This window comes from Magnolia sinica, chromosome 9 (genome assembly GCF_029962835.1).
Source record: "Magnolia sinica isolate HGM2019 chromosome 9, MsV1, whole genome shotgun sequence".
Taxonomy (NCBI): Eukaryota; Viridiplantae; Streptophyta; class Magnoliopsida; order Magnoliales; family Magnoliaceae; genus Magnolia; species Magnolia sinica.
This window is the reverse complement of record NC_080581.1, coordinates 87114616-87137340: the sequence shown is the minus strand read 5'-3', so window position 1 is coordinate 87137340 and position 22725 is coordinate 87114616. Positions and strand designations below refer to the sequence as shown.

Below are 22725 nucleotides of genomic sequence, written 5' to 3'. Positions count from 1 at the left end.
TCCCCTGGGGTCCGTCCCTTGCCTTGGTGATTTCTGAGCGTTAAATGTAGGCTTTTAACACTCTTTTAAGTCCAAGCTCCTAAATTCACCTTGCAACCAAAAACATGATTAAAGTAGGACGTTAAACATTATCATGTTCGTAAAATCAAGCATTAACTGGGGTCTAATATGTAATATTTGACCCTAAACATTAAGGATATTTTTTTGTATGACCCGGTCATATAGCATATACCCCTTCACACCATTACTATAGCCAACAAAGATATACTTTTTAGCCCTTTGGTATAGCTTATCTCTCTCAATTGACAGTACATGAGAGTAAGCATTATAACCAAATACACACAGTCTCGAGTACTCTACCTGTTGACCACTCTAAAGTTTCTATAGAATTTTACATTCAATGGTCGTGGAAAGAGATAGATTCACCAAGTAACAAGCCGTGTTAACGACCTTTGTTCACAATTCCTTGCCTAACCCAGCATTACCGATCATGCATCGGGTCATCTCTAATGGAGTCTGATTCATATGCTCAGCTACATCATTCTGCTCTGGTGTGTGGGACACTGTGTTGTGCTTCACGATCCCTTCATCTTTACGATACTGATTGAATTCCCCGGAAGTGAATTCCTCAATGTTATCTATCCTCAACACTTTCATCTTTCACCCTGTATTTTTCCAACATTACCTTCTATTACTTGAAGTTGATGACAATATCGAGTTTATTTTTCATAAAATAAACTCACACTGTTTTAAAATAGTCATCAATGAATGTAAAAAACCATGATGACCCTCCACCATAAACCACAGGCGCTGCACCCCATATATATGAATGCACATAATGAGGAATTCCCTTACAAACATATTTTTCAGACTTAAAAGACAATATTGATTGTTTACTATATATACAATGCTCGAATATATTAAAATCAAAACTTTTAAAAGTTGGAATTAAACAACGATCAGAAGATACTTTCATGCCCCCACTCACTCATGTGGCGCAATGTGCATGCCACATGCGTGCAAACGCGGAATCCACTATGGACATTGCATCTCCAACCAATGATGTACTTCTAATCAACTTATAAAGGTTTTCATTCCTCTATGCCTTCATGACTATGAGTGCCCCCTTTGAAACTTTAAGGACACAATCGAACCTAGTGAATGTGCACCCTAGTGCCTCGAGTGGTCCCAGAGATATCAGACTTTTCCTCAAATCAGTAACTTGTCTCACCTCGGTCAAGATACGCTTCATGCCATCAAACATCTTGATTCGCACGAATCCAACACCTACCACTTTATAGGTTGTCATTACCCATAAATATACCTGGCCACTATTGCACTCACTTTAACTGGTGAACCAACTCTAATGAGAGGTCATGTGGTACGAAGCCCTCATATCTAAAATCCATTCTTCGTCAAAGTACCCTGATTTTGATGTGGTCAGCACGTCACTACCATTCGTCTCCTCACTAGATTCCGCAATTGTGGCTTCCCTGGAAGAACACTCTAAATTCTCTTTTCTCGACTTAGGATTCTGACAATCCTTCTTCATATACCCGGTCACCCACAATTCCAGCACTTCAACTTTCCTTTGCCCTTACCTTTAGATTTGAACCTCGATCGTGAAGATATATTGTCCCACTCAGAATTTATCCGCCTTATGACCAGTGCATTTGTAGAAGCACTCACGTCACTATTTTTTCTCATCGCATTCGATAGATGGGCTGAGATAATAGATCTCGATACTAATGATTGTTCTATCAATGCACAAAGAGTCCTTGAATGACTCATATGAAGCGGGGAGAGAATTCAACAGAATGCATGCCTTATCCTCATCTTTCATTGTTTCATCTGTTTCCAATAATTTGTAAATCAATTTATTGAAGTTACTAATGTGGGCCTTGTTGAGGGTCAAATATTGCATATTAGACCCCAGTTATTACTGGATTTTATGAGCATGATATTGTTAACGTCTTCTTTTAATCGTGTTTGTGTTGCATGGTAAATTTACGAGCTTGGACTGCAAAAGGGTGCTAAAAGCATATATTTAATGCTCTGAAGACACCAAGGCAAGGGACGGACCCAAGGGGACCACGATTGACAGAATTACACGCCGGAGATCAAAGAAATTCCAGCCACTCATCTTAAACAGGCCTAAAAGACATCAAGAATGCAAGATCATAGGGTTCCCACCATATGATCAGCTCAAAACTTTATACAGGGCCTAAGGACTATAAATTAACCGTACACGTCAAAAATTAGCCATTAGATCATTGTGGAAGTGGCCCAACGGATAGATCAGCCCCTGAAAACCTGATTTGGGGCCCACCTGATATCTGGATATGCTTGAATTTTGGTCCTAACTGTTAAAATAATCTGAGAAAAGAGATGGACGGAAAGGATTTGTCATGAACATTACAGAGCACCCCACATATATATTACATGTACATAGGGTACATGTGCACAAGAGATGCACCGGACGAAGAATCCGGTCAAACAGAGGGCTAACCAAGCCTTCCTTTAAAAATGAAAATTTCCGTTTTTGGCAGTGTTTGCACGGATGATTCCAGTGGGTCACTATCATCATCAATTTCGACGATCCGAACCGTCCAATTGCTCCGTGGAGTGGCCAAGACCCTCGCCAAGCTCGCCTTTCGGCCCCAAGCACGTGTACGCACGAGGAATGTTGTAAAACACAGAATGAATGGCCGAATATTTACCGCAAGATAAATCAAATGGGCTACACCAAACCCAATCCAAAACCATACATATTTGAATGGTTTTTCGTGCAGCATCCAATGGACGGATTGGATTTCTCAGAAAATCCCGATCATGGGCCCCACCGTCAACACAGCGTAAGAGCGCGGGCTCTGTTGCGCGCGTCCGAAGACCCGGAACGATCTGGGTCATTCTATGATCATGGCAGGGATCGGTCTGGACATCTGGACCATCAAAAACCTTCCCAAGGGAACACCAACCAAGCTCAAGGAGCCTAAATGGCTCGGATCTTGCATATAAAACGGCTATGGGCTAACAATGTTGGAAAACACAAGTCGGGTGCCTCTGTTGTTGTGTCTCCTTACGGGAATTGTCTCCACTGACTCCAGCAAGGTCGATTCTCCAAACCGTCCTCTCCACCGCCCGTGGCACCTATAAAACAGAGAGAGAGAGAGAGAGAGAGAGAGAGAGAGAGAGAGAGAACGTGAGAAGGATGTTATCTTAGCTTGGGCTGGACGTGGAGCAAAGAGACAGAGAGAGAGTAGAGTTGTTTGTTTTTCTTTTTCTTTTTGTTTATTTTGGATTTAGCCTAATCATGTTGTTAGGTTAAACCTCTTAGTAGAGCTAAGAGGTGAAGTTTGTAGCGTGATTAGGATGGTTGCTTTGTTTTAATTCATATTTTGTTCAACTCTTATGGATTCTAGTTATTTATGAGGATATATTCTTAGTTTTTAATGGTTTGTTGTGACTCAAATTACAATAGATCTGTGATAGTTTGATATGTCTTCTTTTTCTGAATTGAGATTGTGAAATTAGTAAGATCTGTTGTTCACCATCGTCCCATAGGCATGGTAGGGTGACGGAATCCTTTCTAATCTTCACAATTCTCTTAGGGTTGGCTGTGAGATTGGTAAATTGTTGTTGTTTGCCATCGTCTCCTGAGCATGGTTAGGTGACGGGATCACTTCCAAATCTTCACCAATCTTATCTATTGATGATTGGATCCATGAGAAGTTCAGAGATCTGACAAATCTCTTTTTACAAATTGGATAAGATAGAACTCTGATTCCAGTTGTGTTCTTGAATCATTGAAAGGTAGCTTTCCAATTGCTACAAGTGGATCCTTGGCACATTAATTTTCACCTTTATTTTTATTAGTTTTTAATTAATTTATTCACAATTATTCCCTTTCTTTTACCTAATTTAGATTTTATCTTATCCTAATTCTAGTTCTACTTAGTTTCAAATTACGTACAGGTTTCAGTCCTTTGGGATTTGTCATTGGTCTCACCGAGTTTATTACTACATCACAACCCTATACTTGGGGAGTGAACAGGCCTCAACATCAGTCCCTACACCATCTTCAGATTGAATAACTGAAGCTTCAAGTATAAACGATTTTCAAGAGATTTCTTCGCATAGCTATTCTCTAGCTTCACCCATGTACTTGTTGTAGCTTTCTATCTCATGACATGATAGAAGACATCATCTGTTAAACACAATTGGATAGAGGTTCTAGCTTTCTTATTCATCTTGTTCCATTCATCTTCAGTCATAGATTTTTGTCACTTTTCAAGGAGGACATCGTCCAATATTTGCTGAACTAGGACCCTGGTCATCTTAACTTTATATAGTTCAAAATTATTTTTGCCAAAATATTTTTTACATCGAACTTCGGATTAGATGTCATTGATACTTTGCTTTCAAATTCAATCTGTCTCCCAACATTAGCTTTGATATCACTTGTTGGGGAACTGGGGAAGCATACAGAGACAAATCAAGCAAAGTTTTACCAATCACACAACCAAGTCAAAACACAAACAATTAGAATTTTACGTGGAATAAACCATGGCACAAAGCAATGAGTATTGCACTATGAAAGCATAAATAACAAGAGATAGAGTCCTAACGATTTGAACAAGCCTCAAATTCAATTCACAAGCCCAAGCTATCCTCTTGAAACCCTTATGAATGAATTAGAAAGCCTAGAACTCCTTTACTACCTCCCAAATCCCGATTACACCTGATATATATAGGATCATATAGTATCACAATCGGAATAGGAAACAAATCCGACACTTGTGTAATTCTGTGCACACGCTCGATGGGACCTTCGATGGGACTTTGATGGCATCGACGATCTATCGATGGCATCGTACCTTTGATGACATTGAGTAGAAACACAAAAAATTTCTAGCAACCAACATGGATTTTTCTAATTTTTCCAATGGCATCGACGGATGCTCAATGACATTGAGTGGTCTGTCAATAGCATTAACAGACCCAATTGCTTACAGATTTAAAACATTAACAACAATATGTCACTATTGTTGTAGTGTACAGCTATGTGGGCTATAATTTAAGACCTAACGAGGAAGCCCATTAATACAAGAGTTACACTGTAATAATCTTTACACAGGCAGATAAGAATGGTAACTCTAGGTAATGCTAGACTGAAATCCCAGATTATTTGAATTTGAATGAGAGTTGTGCTTCAGTGTATATGCACTATGCTTTTAGCTTTGACCCAAATTCACTCAATGGCATCCCTAGTAATCTCTAACAAATGTCATATTGGACCCTCAGATGGATTAAAGTTTTCTGAAGTAGCCAAAAAATCTCTCGATGCTAATAATTTTTCTATAATGACCCCAATCTCCTATGTGCTTTGTATGATAAGCTTGTCCGATAAAAAAGAAATTGTGGGCTCGCCATGATTTGTAAATGACATCCAATCAGTCTATCATGTGCCCCCCTTGTTTTCCTTGACACCCAAAAATCAGGCGGATCCATATCCCAGACTATCAGTGATTAATATGTTCTTAACAAAATTCCCTTTCACTCATTGAAATCGAGTATAGTGCCCTCATTTACAAAAATCTACTACTTCTAAAACTTTTTTTTCTTTTCTTTTTTGAATAACCACGCAAGCGTATGCATGACACTTTCTCAGATGATTCTGTTACATATCCAACACAATTCCAGCCCATTTCCCTAATCTTAATAGCTTTAGAGAAAGAGCATGGTTAGGTCCCACAAGCAGTCTTATGACTCGTCACACATCTTCAAGCATGGTTAGGTCCCACAAGCAGTCTTATCATGACTCATCATGCAACTTCAACCTTTGATATCATTTGTAGTGCTTCACATGATGCAACAGTTATCCTGGTTGGGGTCTTGGTACACATAATGCAGTGGCTGTTGCGTGCTGTATTGGTAGGCCCAATAAGTGGGCAGAACTGCGGTTTCACTTGATGGCTTTGTCTCCTCCTCTTTCTTCTTCTCATCGACAACTGCGACGCTAACGAGCTCTGTAAATCCCATCTTCTTTCTTAGCAGGGTTGTCAACACGACCGAGTCGACTCCCTCACCAACCACTACAAGCTGTTCCTTATTGCCGCCCTCCAACGTAGCAGATATAACACCTGCAACCAACATGATCAAAATAATTTCTTAGAACCCAAATCAGAATCTACAAAAGACGCCAGTTCATGCCATATTTGTGGTTTGGTTCAAAATTTCAAGGTACCAAGAAGATGTAGGTACTCTAGTTCAACATTTAGAGAGTGGACTCACTGAGTCGACTCAGCTCATGGGTTGGCGAAATCAAGTCAGTAGTGAACTAGGGGACGATTTAAAAGTACCACTACTCACTGAGTTGACTTAGCTCATCTGGTTTGTGCTTAGAGTGGTGTAGGAAAATGAATATGATATCTGGTTAGGTTCCTTTTCACCTCTGTCTTGCGTCAAATCTCAATTTCAATTGTGGCTGGAATTTGAGGTCAAGCGCATCCCATCCGTCCATAATAACCATCAGAATGAGATTGGGCTGCTAAATCAGCCTTCACTGACTAGATGAACTCAGTGAATCAACTCAGTTTGTTTAACTGACGCTTGATTTGCTGGCAGCTTAAATCTCCGTTGAGGAAGTTAGAACTGCAAGCTTGGCAGCAGATCTGAGCTAAAGGTAGATAAAATTACCTTGTATGCCGACTGCAGTTTTCATGGCCTTGGACTGGCTCTTCGGATCGTTCATCGGGATTTTCATCACAATCTTTTGCTGTAAACAGAAAAAACAAGTTACTACAATGAAAAACACATAAAAATTCATATGACCCACTTCAAGAAATCAAATATAGTTAAAAGACAACTAATATAAGATACCTTCATTATCGATCTTTAGCGATCTACCACAGCAGAAACGTTAGTTGTGTGTGATTGTTTATCCCACCTAACGATTTTCAACCAGGGTACGATATTGCTGTCTGGACTCCTCTATTTATAGATATCAGAAAACGGCTGTGGATCTTCGTGGAAATATTCATATCTTTTGAAACTGTGCTGCGTTGAGGCTGAGATGGACCCCACTGAGACGCGGTCGATGGAAGTATAATTATGTGGGACGACGCGGTATCGACGCGGATCAGCTACTTGCAAGTTGATTAGCGAGACTCGCTTGTACTGAAGTCACGTCACCAAGTTCTGTGGACCCACCATGATATATGTGTTGTATCCACGCCGTTAATATATTTTTAGAGATCATTTTAAAAGCTGGAGTGGAAGAAGGTAAAATACAAATATCGGTTTGATCAAAAACTTTTGTGGCCTGTAGGAGTTTTTAATGTTGGGCATCACTCTCCCCACCGTTTTCTGTGGTGGGGTCCACTTGAGCTTTGGATCTTACTCATTCTTTGTACCATGCCATAATATGATCTCTCCAAATGAATGGACGGTGTGGATACAAAACAGACATGATGGTGGGGCCCACAGAACTTGGTGAGTCACTTCAGTAGCGAGTCTCGCTGGTCAACCTGTCATTAGCTAACCCGCGTCCGGACAAAGGCTGCGGTTATTGACTGATTTAATGTGCACAACTTTCTGCGACATTAGGTAGGAAGGGTCGATATCATCCTGATTAAGTGATCACAACTTTTCAAGGGACGGCGACGGTCCCAGGAACTTCCTGCGACAGGAAGCTAGGTGGGACACTCCCTGATGTTTGTTATAAATTCAATCCCTCCATCCGTTTTGGCCGATCATGTTAGAAGGTAGATCCAAAACTCTAGTGGGTCACACCAAAGGAAATAGTGAGATTTGAATGTCCGCCATTAAAACAATCACAGGGCCCATATGTTCTTGGTCAGTCTAATGTTTTTGTGTTTTCAATTCATCTGAGTAGAAATGACATGAAGAACAGTATGGATGGCATATGAACATCAGGATGAATTGAGAAAAATCTCAACGGTAGGCATTTCTGTCTTATTTTTGGGCCAGTCCTAACATGATCCGGAAAGATTAACTGATAGCTAGGGTAGATTTCTCACAAACATTACGGTGGCCCCACTTAGATTCTGCATCACTTCTTAGGATTTGTGAAATGGACGGAGATATGGTTCTTGCTTGCAACGTCCATTTCGGATAATGCTGATGTAATTGCATGGTTGTAATTATCCGATGGTGGTTAGTTTTGGGAGATGTGCAATCTATGCTGGATTCTTCCTATCATACGGAATCATAGGTGGGCCCACTTGGGTCTCACATAAGTAGGAATAATTTGCATTGGTAGTTCTATAGGTGTGATCCTATGTTTCAGGAAAGATGTGGGGCACACATGATGTAAGAAGGAAATCCAAACCACCCATTAGATGCACAAGGTCATGTTATTTTTAGGTATGAAAATGTTCACACTTCACTTGCACGAGGGCTCACCTAAGCTGTAAAACTGCCTAGCTTTTTGCCTGACCATTTATCCAGGCCAGATAAACGACTGAATGGCATAGATTGCAGATAAACTATACAGTGAGGCGGCCTATTCAAATCAATGGTGGATGTCTACTCTAACCTTGTTCTCTATGGGGCGGCCCAGATGAATTTTCGTTTCAGCTGATTCTCACCTACTGCTCTTACCTGAGGTCACGCATCCGAGAAACAGGTTGGATGTCATGAATACATCAGTTTGGGCCCACTTTTATCCGGCACCATCCTATTTTACGGTGCTAACGCACCCTACTGTTTGGAGCACAAGTTTGGATGGTTTGGATTTAAGTGATGCATACGAGTGAGGGTACACTAGCAAGAATGCATGAGTCAAAGGCTGATTCCAAGTCACCATCCCAAACGACTCAGGAGTGGATTAGGTGAGACCCCTGCCTCACCCAAGACCCTGTGGAGTATGGCCTTTACTGTAGGGCCACCTTCATGTATCTATTCTAAATCCATGCCGTCCATTCGTTTTGAAAAATCATTTTAGGAATCCTTACACAAAAACGAAGAAGATCCAAAACTCAGGTGGACCACACTATAGGAAGAAATGGTGATTGAATGCCCTACTATTAAAACTTCTTAACCTTAATGTTTCCATAGTATTTATTTTCCATCCAATCCGTTGACAAGGTCATATAATCCTGGATGAAAGGAAAAAATAACAAATGTCAGCTTGATCCAAAACTTTTGTAGCCCATTAATGATACATCGCCACTATTTGCTATGCTATGGTCCACTTGATAATTGGATCTACTTCATTTTTGGGATCATTATTAAAATAATATGAAAAATAAAAAAAGATGGATGATAAGGGTGAGAATAGATATATTAAGGTAGGCACCGCGGGAAGGTTCACACCAACTTGGGTGAGGCCGGGGTCTCACGTAATCCGCACCCAAACCAGCTGCCTTAAGTCAAGTCTTCAAATCCGATCTACTTTATTTTCAACTCGCCGCCGGTGTGGCCTAGCTGGAGCTGTGTCCCGCAGGCCGCGTTACGCGGACGCGAATTGTCTACTACCCCGTCTATTCCTAGCCTGGAGCGGGCAGGGGCTCTAAGTGGCTACCAAGATATATGAGTTTCATCCACACCGTTCGTCTACTTTTCCACATCTTTTTATGCTTTAAGAATAAAATTTAAGTAAGATCCAAGCTCAAATGGACCATACCATAGGATATGACGCCCACCGTTGAAACTTTCCTAGGACCCACTGTAATGCTTGTTTGCCATCCAACCAACCAATCTCGATCCTCTGCTTGTGGCAAGCAGAGGCTCTGGATTCTCCAACCTATTCATAAAGTCAGATGGACCCGGATGAAGGTAAACACGTATATCAACTCGATTCAAAACTTCCTTGCCTCACAAGAGATTTTCAACGGTAAGAATTGAATATCCATTGTGGGTTCACTTGTTTATTCTATCTACCTCATTTTTGGCCTATTTACTAAAATGATACAGAAGAATGTATGAACGGCTTCGATCAAACCCATAGACCCATAGATGATGGTGGCCACTCAGACCCTCTGCCGGATCCAAGCTCGGGACGTGCGGGGCTAGTAGGCAATTCGCTACCATGTTACACGTGACCCGACCGCACTGGGATGACGTGGAGAGGTGGAACGTCCCCCTCAAGTACGGGGAGCGGATTGGATACTGAACGCTTCAGTAGCCAAAACGCTACTGAAGTGATGTGGCAAAACGCCATTGCTGGATGCCAAGCGGCTGTTTCCTTTCAATAAATACTCTTCCAACGGAGATCCGTTAGCGGATGTTTTTCCGTTTAGGCCGTGAACGCACTCGGCCAAGCACGGACGTGGATTTCCTGCCAAAAGACATTCCAAGAAGTTTTTGGCGCTGGGAACCAGGTGGGGCCCACCATGATGTTTGTGAGAAATCCTACCCGTCCATCTGTTTTTTGAGTTCAAGTCAGACTTGAAGCCAAAAATGAACAGTTTCTAGAGCTCAAGTGGGTCAAAAAAGTGATAATTGAACTTTCACAGTTGAAATATTCGTGGGCCACAGAAGTTTTGAGTCATGCTAATATTTTTTATTTCAGTTCATCCCAGTAGGAATGAAGTTATTAACGGTATGGATGGATTGTAAACATCACTGTCAAACCCAGGTAGATTTTAACTGTAGGAATTTCTGGATACAGTTCATTTTTCGCATAATGTCCTTAAATGAACTAAAAAAACGGATGGAAGGGGGAGATTTCCCCAAACATCAGCCTGGGTTCCCAGCGCAGGAAGAAATCTGCGTCCAGAAAAAAATGCAATGTGGAGTTTAACGGTACGTGGCCAAGGGAAGCGGATTGCGTAAGTAAACTCTGTGGGGTCCACCGTGATTTATATATTTTATCTAATCTGTCCATCCATTTTATAAGATAATTTTAGGGCCTTAGCTCAAAACCTAAGCATATAAAAAGCTAAAATCATCCACACCAAAGGAAACAGTGTGAATTGAATTTATACCGTTGAAAATTTTTTGGGGGCCACAAAGTTTTGGATCAAGATTATATTTGTTTTTAACCTTCATCCATGTTTTTTGATCCTTTGAACAGTTTGGATGAAAAATAAACATTACTGTGGGGCTGGAAAGGTTTCAACGGTGGAAATCATTATTTCCACTGTTTCCTGTGGTATGGTCCACTTGAGATTTTTACAAGCTTCAATTTTGGGCTCAACGCCTAAAATTAGATGGAAAAACAGATGGAAGGTGTGGATAAATCACATAAATTCACAGTGGGCCCAACTGAATTTTCTCAGAATGACCATCCGATTTCATGGCCGAGTGGTGCACGGCGGAAAGGGAGAAAGATCCGTTAACGGATCTAACGGAGTAGCATTTATACCAAGGAACATGCCGTTTGCATATAACCAATGGCGTTTTGCCACATCACTTCAGTAGCGTTTTGGCTACTGAAGCGTTCAGTATCCAATCCGCTCCCCTTTTGTCACGGTACATTAATTGAGGGACAAAAATCTTTATCACTCTGGCAGAGTATAATGGGTGATACGCAGGCACTAAAATATTTTATCTGACATAAAATTAAATCTAACTAAACAGTCCAAATCGTGGGCAGAAGTTTAGATGGATCATAGTTCAAAAGTTAATTGATTGATTATTATTATTTTAAATGATCGATTAGTATACATTTAATGGATGGTTGAGATGAGGTCTGGTCAACGGCCAAAATTCAAAAAACTAATGTCATTTAATCAGGGCTTTGGATTTCTTAACAGATCTGATTTTCTTGTGGTGAAATATCCACAACAGTTCCCGATCTTTGGACGGTTTAGCAGACCTGATTTCTGTTATCCTGCTCATCAAGCATCACACTCTACGCGAGCATGAAATATGAGAAGGGAAACTATTTTATACTCTGGTGGAGGGTGATAGTATATACGCAGGAACTGTTTTGTTTTTTTTCTTTGTTAGCTTGTTTGTACACCCACTAGGGGTTCACACTTCAGTGTTAGCCACCCCCACTAGGGAATCGACCCACTAGGGGTTCACACTTCAGTGTTAGTCACCCCCATTAGGAAATGGATACTAAGACCTCAGCATTGAAACGAGCTATCTTTCACTAGCATGCCACTTGAGCTATGGATCTGGGTGTTCTACGCAGGCGCTTCAAAAGTCTACATGCGGAACCTATTTGCTCTAATTAAACTGCTGAAGTTGTGGGACCCAGTGAAGATATGATACTAATTAACCGAAATACTGGTTGACGGAAGGATCCTAAGTTCTTATTATTGAGAATTTAGTTGTAAATTGGGGCCATGGGTTAATTTTTATTTTGATCATTCATTTAAGTGTCCACCAAACAGAGGAATAAAAATCACTGCAGTTTTCAGCTTACATCACATCTAAATTGGGATCCTTCATTTGGACGGTTTGGCTTAAGTTACTTATATGGTATGTCTGCTGTTACTTATACTCTGCGTATCAACAATCCCACTCTGCCGAGTACCGAAGTCTTTCTCAGCTGTGAAATGCCAAGTGCACGATCCTCACACGTGTGTGATACCGAAATAGCTCATCAAGCGATCTGCTTAAAGATGATGTATCTTTATTGAGTCCGGATCTTCTGTTATCTGGTCAACAGGAATTTCCTGTTACCTTAAATGGTTTGGCGTCCAAAGCTTTATTTTGTTTTTTTTTTTTTTTTTTTTTTTTTTTTGAGTGAGTGGTGATGTGGACCAATGAGGATTAGGGTAACAGGAAATCCCTATTGACCAGATAACAGAGGATCCCGACTCATCTTTATTATAGGGGTGTACATCGAGTCCAACTCAGTCGAGCTGGCCTCGGCTCGACTCGGCTTGGCTACTAGCTGACCTCAATTCAAACTCAGCTCATCTCGGTCCTCAGGTTTAATTGGATAGCTCGGCTCGATTCAGTCAGCAGCTCGGACCAGCTTGAGTCAAGTTCATCTGTGTAGCATTTTTACAAATTCTTGGACTACACCTTCAAAATCTCACTGTGTATAAAACAGTAATAATGGTTTTACATGTATTTTATCAAACACTTTTCAAGCAACATAAAAATGAAGAAAAAAATGGTATTTGTTTCATATACATACCTTCCTTGTGACCAGCCACACTTCGTTGAGTCATTTCATCAAATATTTGGTGAGCAACATCAATATCAAAGTAACAGAGTCACTGAACTGGTTTGATCTGAGTTCAATTTGAGTTCGGTTCGATTCGAGTTGAGTGAAGATGGGGCCATCGCGAACTCGGCTTGAACTCATTTTCGAACTCAAAAAATCAGCTCGACTCGTCTCGAATTCAATTTTAAACCGAGTCGAATCGAGCTTTTTCGAGTCAAGTCGAGTGAGCTAACCGAGCTAGTGTACACCTCTAATCTTTATGTAGGGCATACATCATGTTACCCATCTGACGATCACATGGTCCCTCTTGTGAGTGTGAGATCTACATGGTGTGTATATCCTGCTGGGCAGCTCACAATATCACACACGTGTGCCTCCTGTTGATTGAACCTACAGGTAACGAACTGTTGATTGAACCTACCGTTTACAAACTCTTAAACGTCCATGTTAAGGGGGCCGCACCAGGACCTAGCTAGAGACAGACCGTCCTGGCAGGAGCTCTGTGTGGGGCCTACCATATGATATATGTATTTTATATATCTTCTATGTACTCATTTTTATAGATTATTTTAGAATGGAGCTCAAAAAGTAAGCAGATCCCAGACTTAAATGGACTATGCTGTAAGAATCATTGGCGACAATGACACCCACCATTTAAATTTCCCTAGAATTACATCTATATGTTTATTTTACCATTAATCCGTTCATAAGGTCACATAGACATGGATTAAGGGTAAACATGATGGACGGATCCGATGTCATGAGTACATCATGGTGGGCCCACATGAGCTTTTGTATGATAAGCTTGTCCAACAAAACTTTTGCAGATGATCCAAATGGTAACAATTTAATGCAAATACTATTTAGAAGTTTTTCTGATAATATTATAAGAAAAACTTTAAAATCTGAACAACTCTTCAAAACTTCTCAATCTGGGAGAAATTGCTGAGAAAAGTGTTCTAACAATGTTATGGGTAGGCCCAGCCCATGGATGGTCTAGATGTACTCTCCATTTAGAGGTATAAGGTGGTAGATATCCAATAAAATATTAATGACATAAGACCATATTAATTGGCTGAGTCACCAATCTGAACCGAGTGATCTCCTTGTCATGAGCTGCAGTGGCTCAACCCATGTTTACACTTATAACTCTTCCACGTGTAACCCACGTTGGGATATGTGTGAAATCATATATGCTTTTCACATTTGCAATCCGCCACGGTCTCCACGCAAGCAAGACCTTGATCGTTGATTTACTTGACCATGGACTCTAAAAAGAGCATCAGCTCGTGGAACAGGACCCTTTTTATCTTCTTTTTACTTTTTCCTCTTTCACACGTGATATTTATAACCTTTCAGGCCTATTTATTTCCACAGGTTCAATGCTTTATTTTCCGTTATGATTACTGCAAACATAAGAGATACCGGAAATCCCATCTCAACCACGGACGCGAATTTCCTGCGAAAGCCTTTGGCATGAAGTTCCTGCACTTGAGAACGTAGGTGGGACTCACCGTGATGTTTGTGAGACATCTACGCCGGCCATCCGTTTTGTGAGCTCAATTTAGGACTTATGGCTAAAAAAGGGGGCTGAAAATGTGAGGATTGAATGTTCACAGTTAAAATCCTCGTGGGGCCACAGAAGTATTGAATCAGGACAATATTTATGTTTTCAGTTCATCCTAGTACGGAGGAAGTTATGAACGGTATGGATGACGTATAAACATCAATGTCGGCCCAGGTTTTCAACGGCAAGAATTTCTCTGCCCACCTTTTCTCTTGCCCACTTAAATCTTGGAGCCTGCTTCAGTGTATATACACTATGCTTTTAGCTTTGACCCAAATTGACTCAATGGCATCTCCGATAATCTCTAACAAATGTCATATTGAACCCTCAGATGGATTAAAGTTTTCTGAAGTAGCTAGCAAACCTCTCAATGCTAATAAATTTTCTACAATGAGTCCAATCTACCATGTGCTTTGTAGGATAAGCTTGTCCTACAAAAAATAAAAAATAAAAAATGTGGGCTCACGACAATTTGCAAATGACATCCAATCAGTCTATCATGTGCCCCCCATGTTTTCCTTGACACCCAAAAATCAGGTGGATCCATATCCCGGACTATCAGTGATTAATATGTTATTAATAAAATTCCCTTTCACTCAAATCGAGTATAGTGCCTTCATTTACAAAAATCTACTACTTCTAAACTTTTTTTTGTTTCTTTTTTGAATAACCACGCAAGCATGCATGACACTTTCTCAAATGTTGCTGTTACATCCAACACAATTCCAGCCCATTTCCCCTATCTTAATAGCTTTTTAGAGAAAAAGCATGGTTAGGTCGTCCCACAAGCAGTCTTATAACTCATCACACATCTTCAAGCAATGATTAGGTCCCACAAGCAGTCTTATCATGACTCATCACGCAACTTCAACCTTTGATATCATTTGTAGTGCTTCACATGATGCAACAATTATCCCGGTTTGGGTCTTCGTACACATATAGGGGTTGTGACCAGCTGTATTGGTAGGGTGAATAAGAGGGCAGAACCACCGTTTCACTCTTCGGCTTTGTCTCCTCCTCTTTCTTCTTCTCATCGACCACTGCAACGCTAACGAGCTCTGTGAATCCCATCTTCTTTCTAAGCAGGGTTGTCAACACGACCGAGTCGACTCCCTCACCAACCACTACAAGCTGTTCCTTATTGCTGCCCTCCAACGTAGCAGATATAACACCTGCAACCAACACAATCAAAATGATGTCTTAGAACCCAAATCAGAATCCACGAAAGACGCCAGTTCATGGCATATTTGTGGTTTGGTTCAAAATTTCAAGGTACCAAGAAGATGTAGGGACTCTATTCAACATTTAGAGAGTGGACTCACTGAGTTGACTCAGCTCATGGGTTGGCGAAATCAAGTCAGTAGTGAACTTGGGTACGATTTAGAACTACCACTACTCACTGAGTTGGCTCATCTGGTTTTTGCTTAGAGTGGTGCAGGAAAATGAATATGAGATCTGGTTAGTTTCCTTTTCCCCACCCTTTTGCATAGAATCTCAATTTCAATTGCAATTGGAATTTGCAGTCAAGTACATCCCAACCGTCCCTAAATGTGGGTCTTCCAAACCCACTTGATAACCATCAGAAAGAGATCAAGTGAAATAAAAAGAGGCACGGCATGTGCTGTTAAATCAGCTATCACTGACTCGATGAACTTAGTGAGTCAACTCAGTTTGCGCAACCAGCACTTGATTTGATGACAGCTTAAAACTCGCATCGAAGAAATTAAAACTACGAGCTTGTCAACGAATTATCTGCTAAATGTTTCGGTGAAATTACCTTGTATGCTGACTGCAGTTTTCATGGCCTTGGACCGGCTCTTTGGATCATTCATCGGGACTTTCATCACAATTTTTTGCTGTAAACAGAATTAAACAAAGTTACTACAATGAAAACCACATAAAAATTCATAAGACCCACTTCAAGAAATCAAACATAGTAAAAAGACGACTAATATAAGATACCTTCATTGTCTTTCTTTAGCGAACAACCACAGCAGAAACGTTCGTTGTGCGTGATTGTTTATCCCACCCAACGATTTTCAGCGGAGGTAGGATGAAGGACAACGAAAACTTTTGAGTGTGGTTGTTGGTCCGGAGAACTCCTCTATTTATAGACATCATGAAAATGGCTGTAGATCTTCGTGGAAAGATTCACTATCTTTTGAAACTGTATTATTTCGTTGAAGCTGAGAAGGGGCCCTAAGGAGAAATGTTTTATGGAAAAAATAAAGATAGATCTCGGAATACCGCGTCGAAATCAGCACTTCATTTCATGGTGGGCCAGCCAACGCGGTTACGGGCTGCAGTTATTGACTGATGAATGTTTGCAATTGCCGCTGCGGAATCTTCTACTTTGTGTGGGTCATGGGTACCTAGTTAGTCTTGTGAGATGTCACCAAGTTCTGTGGGACCCACATGATGTATGTGTTGTATCCACACCATCCATCCATTTGGAGAGATCATTTCAGGCATGATACAAAGAATGAGTCAGATCCAAATATGGAGTGGACCCCACCACAGAAAACAGTGGGAAGAGTGACGCCCACCGTTGAAACCTTCCAAAGGTCCTCTATGATGTTTATCTGAGATCCAACGTGATCATAAGCTAAGAAAGAGATCAAAGAAGGGAAAACACAAATTTCAGCTTGATCGAAAACTTTTGTGGCCCTTAGAAATTTTTAATGGTAGGCGTCACTCTCTCCATTGTTTTTTAAGGTTTGGATCTGACTAATTCTTTGGCTCATGCCCTAAATTTATATCTCCAACTGGATGGACGGCGTGGATACAATACATACATATGGTGGTCCCACAGAACTTTGTGATGTCACTTCAATAGGGAGTCTCTCCGGTCAACCCATCGGCAGCTAATCCGCGTCCGGTATTACAGGAGGACGCAGAGTAGCCAGTGGCGGCACTTTAGAGCACCGACCACCAGCCATTGGATGCTGGCAGGAGAGTAGACAATCCGCCCACTGTGATGTTTGTGAGAAATCATCTCCGTTCATCTACTTTGTGAGTTCATTTTAGGACATGAGGTCAAAAATGAACAGTATCCAATACTCAAGTGGGACAAAAACGTGATATTTTATCAACATTATTTATAATCATTTGCATGTGTTAGAATTTAACTTGTTAAAATCTCATGAGCCGGGGATGATAGTATAGGACATTATGCTTGAGCTGTCGGCCTATGCTGGGTTCCCCTCCTCCCGCCCATAGTGACCTTTGAGCTTCTCAAATATGTTGTTTATAAATTGGACCAATAATGGTTCTCTTAATCATAAATACATGACACGTAGGCGTTATCGGGTATCTGGTTGACTGTTTAAGAGACCAGTGTACTGTTCAAACAACCCTTTTTGCATTTTGAATTGGGTCAACTGTCTAAAAGATCCATTTTCTTACACAAATGAATCAACTGTCTAAAAGGTCCATTCATTTGTTTAGCTGGATGTGCCTCCCCGGGCTAATTGCATTCACACACTCATGTATTAATCAAGATTAAATTATAGATTGAATATTGTGTGGGAAGTGGCTTGTAGTTGAATTTTAGTTGGATGTTATAACGATTTATGTTATATTTGTGAGTAGATTGTATCTTCTTATGTTATACTTTAAATTGTGGGTGGATATATAATTGTAGTACTTATAAATTATGAATTGTAATTTAAATATTATAGTTTCTTAAATTCTACATGTAAAATATGGATTATGACTTCTTCTAAATTGTAGGTGGTATCTTTGTACATTTTTGTATTTTACTTTTGAAATGTACTTTGGATATTGTATTCTATTGAGTTTATTTAAATTTTATTCTTAACTATTATAATGCCTTGGTAATCTTGGAGGGTATACATCATTGGGATAACTACTAACACTATCAAACCTTATTCAGTTGGTGCAGGTTATGTAGATGATGCATAAGTCGACATTGGTGTGGAGCACAAAGAGCTCGATGATATTAAGACTCTTAATTGAAAATTTCCTTTCATTGTTTGGTTATTTTATTTTGAATTTTGAGTAATTGGTTTGTATAAATCCTATGGGCAACCACTTAAATATTTAAATGTATACTTGGACATTTCTTCTATTGTAGTTTGTTTTACTTCCATTGCGATTGCTTGCTTATATATATATATATATAGGGTGAATTGTGAGATATCTTTAATGGTTAATATTCGAGATCTTGAAAAACGAGTACTAAACTCAAATTAAAAAATCTAGAGCGTTATAGGATCCCACTTTAGATGTATCATTAATAAAAAGTTAAGCTTCTTTAATTATATGACAATTGGATTGGTGGACATTTAATACTCGGGGAGCCACAGAAGTATTGAATCAAGATAATATTTGTGTTTTCAGTTCATCCCAGTAGGAATGATGTTATGAACGATATGGATGACATATAAACATCAATGTCGACCCCAGGTTTTCAACGGCAAGAATTTCTCTGCCTACCTTTTCTTTTGCCCACTTAAATCTTGGAGCCTGCTTCAGTGTAGGTACACTATGCTTTTAGCTTTGACCTAAATTGACTCAATGGCATCTCTGGTAATCTCTAACGAATGTCATGTTGAACCCTCAGATGGATTAAAGTTTTCTGAAGTAGCTAGCAAACCTCTCAATGCTAATAAATTTTCTACAATGAGTCCAATCTACCATGTGCTTTGTAGGATAAGCTTGTCCTCTATATATATATATATATGTGGGCTCACCATAATTTGCAAATGACATCCAATCAGCATATCATGTGCCCCCCACGTTTTCCTTGACACCCAAAAATCAGGTGGATCCATATCCTGGACTATCAGTGATTAATATGTTATTAATAAAATTCCCTTTCACTCAAATCGAGCATGGTGCCTTCATTAACAACAATCTACTACTTCTAAAACTTTTTTTTGTTTCGTTTTTGAATAACCACGCAAGTATGCATGACACTTTCTCAAATATTGCTGTTACATCCAACACAATTCCAGCCCATTTCCCCTATCTTAATAGCTTTTTAGAGAAAAAGCATGGTTAGGTCCCACAAGCAGTCTTATGACTCATCACACATCTTCAAGCAATGGTTAGGTCGCACAAGCAGTCTTATCATGACTCATCACGCAACTTCAACCTTTGATATCATTTGTAGTGCTTCACATGATGCAACAATTATCCCGGTTTGGGTCTTCGTACGCATATAGTGGTTGTGACCAGCTGTATTGGTAGGGTGAATAAGAGGGCAGAACCACCGTTTCACCCTTCGGCTTTGTCTCCTCCTCTTTCTTCTTCTCATCGACGACTGCAACGCTAACGAGCTCTGTGAATCCCATCTTCTTTCTAAGCAGGGTTGTTAACACGACCGAGTCGACTCCCTCACCAACCACTACAAGCTGTTCCTTATCGCTGCCCTCCAACGTAGCAGATATAACACCTGCAACCAACACAATCAAAATGATGTCTTAGAACCCAAATCAGAATCTACAAAAGACGCCAGTTCATGGCATATTTGTGGTTTGGTTCAAAATTTCAAGGTACCAAGAAGATGTAGGGACTCTATTCAACATTTAGAGAGTGGACTCACTGAGTTGACTCAGCTCATGGGTTGGCGAAATCAAGTCAGTAGTGAACTTGGGTACGATTTAGAACTACCACTACTCACTGAGTTGGCTCATCTGGTTTTTGCTTAGAGTGGTGCAGGAAAATGAATATGAGATCTGGTTAGTTTCCTTTTCCCCCACCCTTTTGCGTAGAATCTCAATTTCAATTGCAATTGGAATTTGCAGTCAAGTACATCCCAACCGTCCCTAAATGTGGGTCTTCCAAACCACTTGATAAACATCAGAAAGAGATCAAGTGAAATAAAAAGAGCCACGGCATGTGCTGCTAAATCAGCTATCACTGACTCGATGAACTCAGTGAGTCAACTCAGTTTGCGCAACCAGCACTTGATTTGATGACAGCTTAAAACTCGCATCGAAGAAATTAAAACTACGAGCTTGTCAACGAATTATCTGCTAAATGTTTTGGTGAAATTACCTTGTATGCTGACTGCAGTTTTCATGGCCTTGGACCGGCTCTTTGGATCATTCATAGAGACTTTCATCACGATTTTTTGCTGTAAACAGAATTAAACAAGTTACTACAATGAAAACCACATAAAAATTCATAAGACCCACTTCAAGAAATCAAACATAGTAAAAAGACAGTTAATATAAGATACCTTCATTGTCTTTCTTTAGCGAACAACCACAGCAGAAACGTTCGTTGTGCGTGATTGTTTATCCCACCCAACGATTTTCAGCGGAGGTAGGATGAAGGACAACGAAAACTTTTGAGTGTGGTTGTTGGTCCGGAGAACTCCTCTATTTATAGACATCATGAAAATGGCTGTAGATCTTCGTGGAAAGATTCACTATCTTTTTCAACCGTACTGCGTTGAAGCTGAGAAGGGGGCCTTCTGAGAGGAGACACCGTCAAGAGAAGAATAATTATGTAAGACGACGCGATACCGCGTCGAAATCAGCACTTCATTTCATGGTGGGCCAGCCAACGCGGTTACGGGCTGCAGTTATTGACTGATGAATGTTTGCAATTGCCGCTGCGGAATCTTCTACTTTGTGTGGGTCATGGGTACCTATTTAGGCCCGGGACACCAACGATCACGATGGGCCATCAAGTAGGAAGGGTCCACCGTGGATTGTATATGGCCGCGATAACATCATGATCAGATGATCACAGCCATTCAAAGGACGCGGATTGCCTGCTACAGTCGCAGGAACTTCCTGCTACAGGAAGCTGGGTGGGGCCCACCGTGATGTTTGTTGGAAATCCATCCTATCCATATCCGTTTTGCCAGATCAAGTTAGGAAATAGACCCAAAATGAGACAGATCCAAAACTCTAAGTGGGCCGCACAAAAGGAAAAAGTGAGAATTTAATGTCCGCCGCTGAAACTTTTGTGGGGCCACATATGATCAGTATAATATTTTTATGTTTTCAGTTTATCCCAGTAGGAGTGAACTTTATGAACTGCATGGATGGCATATAAACATCACGGTGGACCCAGGGAGGTCTCAACGGTGAGCATTTTCCTACCCTTTTTTCCTGGCGTGTGGCCCATTCGAGTTTTAGATCTGTTTCATTTTTGGGCTTATCTTCTAACATGATTTAGCAACATGGATGGACAGGGTGGATTTCTCACAAACATCATGTTGAGCTCCACCTAGCTTCTGCGTCCCCTTTCAAGGGCTTGTGAAATGGATGGTGATATGGTCCTTTCTTGCAACGTCCATCTCGGATGCTGATGTAATTATATGCTGTAATTATACGATCGTGGTTGGTTTTGGGTGATGTGCCATCTCTGGTGAATTCTTCTTATCGTACGGTATCATAGGTGGCCCACTTGGGTCTCACATAGGTAGGAATAATTTGCATTGGATAATTATAGAGGTGCGATCATTTGTTACCGGAAAGATGTGGGGCCAACGTAATGTACGAAGGACATCCAAACCGTCCATCAGATGCCTGATCTCATGTTATTTCCCGGCACTAAAAATTAGCCTGATCCAACACTTGGGTAAGCCACGGCATAGGGAATAACACGCGAATGAATGAATGGCATCAGGGCTCACCTGAGCTGTAAAACAGCCTGGCTTGCTCCAGGGCTCAACTGAGATGTAAAACAGCCCGGCTTTGGGCCTGACCATTTATCCAGGGCAGATGAAAGAACTGAATGTTATAGATTGGAGATAAACTACACAGTAGACCCCTTATTCAAATCAACAGTAGGCGTCTACTCTAATTGTTCTTTGTGGTGTGGCCCGTATGAATTTTAGTCTGGGGTGATTTTTAGATACCGCTGTTACCTGAGGTCATGCGTCCGACAAACGGGTTGGATGTCATGAACACATCAGTTGGGGCTGGCTTTTATCAGGTACCATCGCAGTCTACGGTGCTACCGCGCCCCATAGCTGTCCCTATCGTAAAAGGTCCCAAAAAAAGAAAAAAAAAAAGTGGATTGCCATGGGGTTAATAATTAAAACGGCCTTATCATTTTAGCTCCATGCATTTTTGAA

General features: G+C 40.7%; 3 protein-coding genes and 1 long non-coding RNA gene across 5 annotated transcripts; 1 reads left to right on the top strand and 3 right to left on the bottom strand.

The window, feature by feature from the left end:
* The first annotated feature begins 5680 nt into the window (after positions 1-5680).
* Positions 5681-19795, top strand: LOC131255965 (uncharacterized). The gene is made up of 2 exons (XR_009176540.1): positions 5681-5797; positions 19690-19795. It is a non-coding gene; the product is annotated as an uncharacterized LOC131255965 (long non-coding RNA).
* LOC131255962 (disease resistance protein Pik-1-like) lies at positions 5684-7054 on the bottom strand. Its single transcript, XM_058256932.1, has 3 exons — positions 6883-7054; positions 6700-6778; positions 5684-6143 (listed from the first exon to the last, which is right to left on the bottom strand). The coding sequence occupies exons 1-3, from the start codon at positions 6886-6888 to the stop codon at positions 5863-5865; spliced, it is 366 nt and encodes a 121-aa protein (XP_058112915.1). The 5' UTR covers positions 6889-7054; the 3' UTR covers positions 5684-5862.
* On the bottom strand, positions 15204-16777 carry LOC131255963 (disease resistance protein Pik-1-like). The gene is made up of 3 exons (XM_058256933.1): positions 16626-16777; positions 16441-16519; positions 15204-15835 (listed from the first exon to the last, which is right to left on the bottom strand). Exons 1-3 carry the CDS (start codon positions 16629-16631, stop codon positions 15558-15560), a joined length of 363 nt encoding a protein of 120 aa, XP_058112916.1. The 5' UTR covers positions 16632-16777; the 3' UTR covers positions 15204-15557.
* LOC131255964 (disease resistance protein RGA5-like) lies at positions 19453-20954 on the bottom strand. Of its 2 annotated transcripts, none has more exons than XM_058256935.1 (3): positions 20872-20954; positions 20688-20790; positions 19453-20082 (listed from the first exon to the last, which is right to left on the bottom strand). In XM_058256935.1, the coding sequence occupies exons 2-3, from the start codon at positions 20752-20754 to the stop codon at positions 19805-19807; spliced, it is 345 nt and encodes a 114-aa protein (XP_058112918.1). In that variant the 5' UTR covers positions 20755-20790; positions 20872-20954; the 3' UTR covers positions 19453-19804. The 2 variants fall into 2 exon arrangements, with proteins under 2 accessions (XP_058112918.1, XP_058112917.1); XM_058256934.1 differs by having other exon boundaries at positions 20688-20766; positions 20872-20952.
* Positions 20955-22725: the final 1771 nt, after the last annotated feature.